The 8,064-nt window shown below is 39.5% G+C and overlaps 1 protein-coding gene across 1 annotated transcript; it reads left to right on the top strand.

Moving 5' to 3' along the window:
* Positions 1–1,011: 1,011 nt before the first annotated feature.
* Positions 1,012–4,272, top strand: LOC146654254 (extracellular calcium-sensing receptor-like). Its single transcript, XM_085380553.1, has 7 exons — positions 1,012–1,272; positions 1,371–1,660; positions 1,775–2,070; positions 2,513–2,718; positions 2,862–3,083; positions 3,164–3,287; positions 3,368–4,272. Exons 1-7 carry the CDS (start codon positions 1,012–1,014, stop codon positions 4,270–4,272), a joined length of 2,304 nt encoding a protein of 767 aa, XP_085236679.1.
* Positions 4,273–8,064: the final 3,792 nt, after the last annotated feature.

Here is an 8,064-nt window from a genome sequence, read left to right as displayed (position 1 = left end):
ATGTGAGACAAGCTATTTATACATTCTAAATATATCAATTGTTAAAAGTTAAACTAATTATGAAATGATTTTTGGCCTAGGCAACTCAAAGTCACCAAACCACACTGGGACGGCATAGAATATGATTAATATCTGGGGGTTTTGAAAAAAAATACTTGGTAAGAGGATGTACTTGAGAAGGTTAAAAAAAACAAGAAAAAGGATTTCTCCAAAGACATATAAACGAGGGAAAACAAACGTACGCCCATATGCACAAGCTGGATGTCAGACAGAGATGGAAAGATCAGCTGTTTTAATTGGTCTGGTATTGGCTGCTCATCTGACTCAAACAACCATGTCTACAGGGGCTTGGGCTGGTACGGTAGTATCATCTGTGAAATGCAAGCTGCAAGGAAGCACTCGTTTACCTGCATTTTCAAAGGACGGGGACTTTGTTATTGGTGGTGCTTTTTCCCTTCATGCCTACACACACACAGTTTACAATGACTACACCATCATACCCGAGCCTGTGAAATGCAAAGGAAGGTCAGTACTGGGATGAAGAGAGTGCTCAAAACATGTTGGACTGTCTAAAAATAAAACTATTTTCACGTTTTATGTTCTGTGGTATTACATTGCTCTTGTGTGGTGCTGAAAAAAAAATAAACAAGAAAAGTATTCCAATAGTCAGTCATTTATATTCTTGGAAGTAATAGTTGTATTTTGAAAACAAAAATCATATTGTTAAACAACAATTAAAAAAAAAATTGAACAGGAAATGGCAAGCCTTTACATATTTATTTATACATTTTTGTGATCTTGTGAGCATGATAATCATTTTTGCTGAATTTAACTGGTCAGACAATGTGTTGAAGTACCCTTATACAATGAAGTCATTATCTGGCCATGGTCAAAACCCACAACTCCTACAATGTTTTCTTGTGACATTTAACCTAAGTCTGTAGTTTAATTTCTAACAGTGAGTTGACTTTCTGCAGCATTATCACCAGTGAACTGCAATCATTACGTGCAATGGTCTTTGCCATAGAAGAGATTAACAACAGCACAGAGCTGCTGCCCAGAATTAGGCTCGGGTATCAGATCTATGACTCATGTGCATCAGTGGCTGTGGCAGTGCATGTGGCATTTCAGTTTCTAAATGGCTTCGACCCTGTGTTTTTTATTGGTAACAATTGCTCACAATCTGGTATGGTGATGGCCGTTGTTGGGGACTCTGGGTCTACGACATCCATCAGTTTGTCACAAGTCATCAGGGCCTTTAACATTCCCCAAGTAAATGTTTCCAATTTTTGTATTTACATTAAGCATGTGCATGATATTTGATTTTGCGGTTCTTTTACATTTACACTGTTTTATTTCTTTTGGTTTAGGTTAGCCACTTTTCGACATGTGCATGCTTGTCTGACAAGCAGCAGTACCCAAGTTTTTTCAGAACAATTCCCAGTGACCAGATTCAAGCTGAAGCACTAGCCAAGCTAGTGAAACACTTTGGCTGGACTTGGATAGGTGCTGTTCGGTCAGATTCGGATTATGGAAATAAGGGCATGGCTTCTTTTCTCCAAGCAGCACAGAAAGAGGGGATCTGTGTGGAATACTCTGTATCTTTTTATCGGACAGACCCACAGAGCAGAATTCAGAGAGTGGCAGATGTTATCCGCAGGTTTCTTCATCACAGATATTTATTGTGCATTAACTTGTTTAATTATCTTTAAAATAAACATTTGATGATGTGAAGACAAAAACATCTTTCTAATGCACTATGTTGTTTGTCAAGGTCTACAGCTATGGTTGTTGTCGCATTTGCAGCTTTAGGAGACATGAGGATACTGCTGGAGGAGCTTTCACGTGAGCCTTCCCCACCCCGCCAGTGGATAGGCAGTGAGTCTTGGATAACATACTCAGAATTAACGAAATTCCATTTATGTGCTGGGGCCATTGGATTTGCGATTCCGAAGTCAGTAATTTCAGGTCTCAGAGACTTCTTGTTGAATCTGTCTCCCTCTGAAGTGGCTGCTTCCCAAATACTTGCTGAGTTTTGGGAAGGTTCATTCAACTGCACACTTAAAAACAGTAAGGAATGTTTCTAGGTTTAAATGATCCTGTCAAACTTCTGGTGTTACAAGGTGCACTGTTGATCCATGAGCTTGAAGTATTAATGGTAGCAATGAAATATGAGACAGGTGGCTCTCTACAAATATTGATACTTATGATACCTTGTCTAAGGAACATGGAAAGAAAAGAATCTGCACTTCCAGATGCATTTCTTTCCAAGCTCCTTAGACAACGATGACCTGGATGTCTGAGAACCGTCACAGATTTATGATGACTTCTAATTCAGTTGAAGTTTACGTGACTTAGTTTTTGTATTACAGACTTTACATATCTATATATTTTTAATCTTTTGAGATTATGAATCACAGTGGTAATGTAATTTGTAAGTACATAAATGAGATCTGAGACTAGTTTGAATTTCAGAGTTTAAAATGTCAGTTGTGTCTTTGTTTATTTTTAGATACTGCTGCAGACAAGAAGGTATGTGATGGAAAAGAAGACATAAACAGTCTCCATAATCAGTACACTGACACATCTCAGCTCAGAATTACTAACATGGTGTACAAAGCTGTGTATGCAATAGCACATGCCATTCATAATGCAATGTGTCGAGGAGCAAATGTCACAGCTCAGTGTGACACATTAAACAAGTTGCAGTCCAAACAGGTCAGAAGAAATAAATATCTTAATGGCAGTTTCCCTCATCACCTCTAATATAACTTGGATCAAATAAAGTATTACTATTAATAATTGCAATATTGTATGTATTTTCTTTCTCTCCCACGCTCTCTCTTTATTCATTTTTACAGATTTTAATTGAACTGAAAAAAGTTAATTTTACCCAAAATGGATATGATGTGTCATTTAATGCTAATGGGGATCCTGTGGCTATTTATGAGCTCGTCAACTGGCAGAAAAGTGAAAGTGGAATCATTGATATGATAACTGTGGGGCTGTATGATGCATCACTACCAGTGGGCCACGAATTTTGGATTAACAGAAACATTACCTGGATGGGGGATAGCAGAAAAGTAATGACTCAAAGGATGAGAATCTAACTCTACTGAACAAGATAATTTATATTTATTATGCCACCTTTGTGTGTTGACAGGTGCCAGTGTCAGTGTGCACTGACAGTTGTTCTCCAGGAACTCGTAAAGTACTGCAGAAAGGAAAACCCATCTGCTGCTATGACTGTATAGCGTGTCCTGAGGGAGAGATCAGTAATACAACAGGTAAAATCAAATTTTTGTCCAAGCATTTAAAATGGTTTTACGCTTCCCAGAAGTCTCTCTTTTTTTTTTTCTTTATTCAGATTCTGCTGATTGTCTACGCTGTCACACGGAATTCTGGCCTAATGCAAAGAGAGACACTTGTATCCCTAAGCCTGTAGAGTATCTTTCCTTTCAAGGCATCCTAGGAATTATCCTGGCTACATTCTCAGTTGTGGGTGCTTTTCTGGCTATTATCACGGCGGCTGTATTCTTTCATCACAGGACATCTCCAATAGTTAGGGCCAACAACTCTGAGCTGAGCTTTCTGCTGCTCATCTCTCTCACTCTGTGTTTCTTATGTTCATTAACTTTCATTGGAGCACCATCAGAGTGGTCCTGCATGCTGCGTCACACTGCATTTGGGATCACCTTTGTGCTCTGTATCTCCTGTGTACTTGGGAAAACCATAGTGGTTTTAATGGCTTTTAAAGCGACACTTCCAGGTAGCAATGTCATGAAATGGTTTGGTCCTCCACAACAAAGAATGACTGTTGTGTCTTTCACCTTTATTCAAGTTTTAATATGTACTATTTGGTTGGTAGTGAGCCCTCCTTTTCCAATAAAAAATCTAACCACATACAAGGAGAAAATCATATTGGAATGTTCATTAGGCTCTGCTGTTGGCTTCTGGGCTGTTCTCGGTTACATAGGCCTACTTGCTGCCTTTTGTTTTGTTTTAGCTGTCTTAGCCCGCAAATTACCTGATAATTTCAATGAAGCCAAGCTTATCACTTTCAGCATGCTGATATTCTGTGCAGTGTGGATCACCTTTATCCCAGCATATGTCAGCTCTCCTGGGAAATTTACAGTGGTTGTGGAGATTTTTGCCATTCTGGCCTCCAGCTTTGGGCTAATAATGTGTATATTTGCTCCAAAGTGTTTTATCATATTGTTTAAGCCTGAGAAGAACACCAAGAAATATTTAATGAACAAAAATCAATCATAGTCTATTAACAATCGGAAAATGGTGAATATTCTAATCGCAAACTTAAATTGTGCCCCTTCAAAGTATTTTTGTTGTTGTTGCTAAGTTCAAATTCATATGTCATTATTTATTTTTTTGTACATGTAATTATTTAGTGTATGGATATTTCATTGAGAGTCAATCACATAAATAAATGTAAAGTCATATTTAACACTCAGTGTGTGGTTCTGAGTTATTTCTCAGTGGCCTGATACAATTTCTTCTAGCAGTTTGATTTCTTTTACCATTTCATTTTGTATCAAACACTAAATCATACTCAGTCATAGTATAATCAAACTGCTCAAAGAAATAAACACTTTTGTTGGGAGTTTCTTAAATTTACAGAAACAAAGGACTATTTTGGTTGGGTACTGTAATTGTTTCGCCTTTATAAAGTAAACTGTAAAATTAATATGCTTACCCAGATTAGTGGTGACCCATCATCAAACCAGTCATGGTGAACAGTGTTACAGGCATACAACATTCTCCATGGTTTCTTCCAACCCTTTGACATTTATTACATGTACTCATATAATAATCATTGCATGCCCTCATGTTTGAAATGTACAGGGAGCCAATGGTAGAACAGCCAATTCTAGCAGTCTATGGCAAATGCCAAGTGGGCTCCATGATGCTGAGCCATCAGTACTGGGCCCAGTACATTATATCAGGCCCTTAGGCCACCATTATTAAGTCTGCTTCTGAATATTTGGTCAGAAACATTCATAGCAGTGGTCTGCTGGAGGTAATTTTGTAGGGTGATGCCAATGCTCATCCGGTTCTTTCCTGCACACAAAAACAAATAACGGTCTTGATGATGGGTTAGGGACCAAATTCTCCTCCTGTGTGCAATAAGCTCTCTTAGAATAACTGTTTGTCTCCTGGAATCACCTGTTCTTTAGACTGTCTTCAGAGATACAACAATGTTTCTGCGAATGTAGGTATTGATGTGCCATTCTGAAAGGGCAGGATTACCTGTGAAACCTCTGTAGGGTTCAGGTATCACTTCATGCTACCAGTAGTGACAGTGACCCTAGCAAAGGCAAAAAAAAAAAAAAAAAAAAAAAGTGAGAAAGAAAAGCATTCAGAAAAGACAACTGAGGAAATCTCAGTGGCAATCACCTATAAAACCATTCCTATTTTGCAGGTTCAATAATTGTTCACTCATTGTAAGGCAGTGTCATTTGACAATGTAACAAAAAGTCGTGCTCTATGGCCTCCTTGACTTTTGAGTAATACTAAAGCTGCACTCAAATTCTCTTGCTATAGTGCCCGTCAGTTGTGGTGTCAGGGTTGATGCATCTGGTTCAGGGTTGACTGCCATGAAAGGCACCAAGCACCACACCAACTCCATATAGGCAATATACCACCACATGTTGATCAGTTAGAAGCTCAGCTCCTCTATTTATTCAGGCCACTAATTTTATACATAAAAGTAAATTGAATTAAATAAAATGGAATTAATTATTATAATAATACCTTTACATTTATATGAGTTGATTTATATGGGGTGAGGCTCTAGTAACCCTCTCAGTGGACAGGCATTAAGAGGGAGTTACTCCTAGGGGTTTCCTGAATTTGCCTTGAAACTAGAGATGGACCGATCCGATATTACGTATCGGTATCGGTCCGATACTGATGTAAATTACTGGATCGGATATAAATAAAAAATGTAATCCGATCCATTAAATATCAAAAAAGCACCTCACAAAACTTGCGACATGGCATAACTCGGCTCATAACCGTAGCACTCGGAGCAGTATGCATCATGTGATAGAGCGGCTGTGTGTATTTGTAGCCTTGCTACCAAACCGGTGGCATTTCATCTCCGAGGAAGTGATCCCCAAGAGAAGTAAAGCAAGTGTGTAAGTTCATCTCTGAATGTTTGTAAAGCATTCCCATGTTAAGCTTAACAACCGATATATAGAGCTAGTGCCTCTTCTCTCCCTCTCCTGCTGGTACTTCAATCATGAAACTGATTAATGATCAGCTGATCGGCTTTTCTGTTGCGAGTCTGTCTCTCTTCTTTGTTTTTGGCCCACTTCGTGCCAGAAAGAGGAAACCAGCGGCTGAACAACAGCAGCACGTTTAAGCTTGATAAGCTGTTGTTAGAATTTATTTAATATTACTTTCTACACCAGGATCTTTTTCTACGTAGCTGACGGCTGGTAACTGTGCAGTGGCGGATCTAGCAAAGTTTAGCCAGGGGGGCCGATAGGGCATTAACAGGGAAAAGGAGGGCACAAAGACATGCTTTTCTTTCTTATTCTCATTTAAAATGTCTAGCTTTTAATAAATGATTATCTGAATCTTACACCCAAAGTTTTAATCTGATGTAAAATGTATAGAAGTCCATTACTGTATATAGTAACAGTTAAGTCTAATATACCCTAGTAAGCTATACTACTTTTTCCTTTGGAAAGATACCATCTGTGCAGTCTGCAATTCTGTTGAAGAAAGATGTTGAATTTATTTAATTATTCACGAAAAATAATTTATTTCTGTGCATTTCTTTTCACACTGCATCAAATTAAAGTCGATTACGTCTATTAAGCATCATGAGGTGGAGGGTGGTTCCCTATTTTTTTTTGCTGGGAGCTTGCAACCCTATTAGTTAGGTTGCATAATATTTCTGCTAAGTACTCTTTAAAATCAGAATCAGAATACTTTATTGATCCCTGGGGGAAATTATGTTTTGTTACAGTGCTCCATTATAAACCAACATTAAGACAAGGCAGACAATACACTAACTAAGAATAGTACAATATATACATATATATACACATACATACATACATACATACATACATAAGTCACTCATAAATAAATAGCTGAAAAAGAAACATGTGTAATTATAGCAGCAAACAGTGTGTTAAGTGGATGCGTTGTACAGGGAGATGGCCACAGGCAGGAAAGATTTCCTGTGTCGTTCAGTGGTGCTTTTCGGTAATCTCAGTCTCTCACTGAACGTGCTCCTGTGACTGACCAGCATGTCATGGAGTGGGTGGGAGGTGTTATCCAACATTGTCTTTATCTTGGACAGCATCCGCCTCTCCGACACCACCTTGAGGGAGTCCAGCTCCATCCCCACAACATTGCTGGCCTTACGGATTAGTTTATTGAGTCTGTTGGCATCTGCGACCCTCAGCCTGCTCCCCCAGCATGCAACAGCATAGAGGATCGCACTGGCCACAACAGACTCATAGAAAATCCTCAGCATTTTCCGGCATATGTTGAAGGACCTCAGTCGCCTCAAAAAAATAGAGACGACTCTGGCCCTTCCTGTAAAGTGCTGTGGTGTTTTTAGCCCAGTCCAGTTTATTGTCAATGTGTACTCCAAGGTATTTATAGTCCTCCACAATGTCAACACTGACCCCCTGGATTGAAACAGGGGTCGAGTGTTTCCTGGTCTTCCTGAAGTCCACGATCAGTTCCTTGGTCTTTGCCACGTTGAGCTGCAGATGATTCTGCTCACACCACGTGACAAAGGAGTCGACCACAGCCCGGTACTCTGTCTCATCATCCCTGCTGATGCATCCAACCACCGCAGAGTCATCAGAAAACTTCTGAAGATGGCAGGTCTCTGTGCAGTGGCTGAAGTCTGTGGTGTAGAGGGTGAAGAGGAAGGGGGAGAGGACAGTCCCCTGTGGTGCCCCTGTGTTGCTGATCACCTTGTCAGACACACACTGTGGGAGACGTACATATTGTGGTCTTCCTGTCAGGTAATCAACAATCCAGGACACCAGAGAAGCATCCACCTGCATCGCTGCTAAC

This window comes from Rhamphochromis longiceps, linkage group LG14 (genome assembly GCF_057381845.1).
Source record: "Rhamphochromis longiceps isolate RC_006_pf linkage group LG14, R_longiceps_female_GT1.1, whole genome shotgun sequence".
NCBI lineage: Eukaryota > Metazoa > Chordata > Actinopteri > Cichliformes > Cichlidae > Rhamphochromis > Rhamphochromis longiceps.
Note: the sequence above shows the minus strand (reverse complement) of the source record. Positions and strands in the feature narration are given on the sequence as shown.

Coding starts and splice junctions, on each gene's coding strand:
- LOC146654254 (XM_085380553.1), top strand. CDS start 1,012: ATGGTCTTTGCCATAGAAGAGATTAACAACAGCACAGAGCTGCTGCCC. Junction 1,273..1,370: donor GGGCCTTTAACATTCCCCAA/GTAAATGTTTCC, acceptor CTTTTGGTTTAG/GTTAGCCACTTTTCGACATG. Junction 1,661..1,774: donor GTGGCAGATGTTATCCGCAG/GTTTCTTCATCA, acceptor TTGTTTGTCAAG/GTCTACAGCTATGGTTGTTG.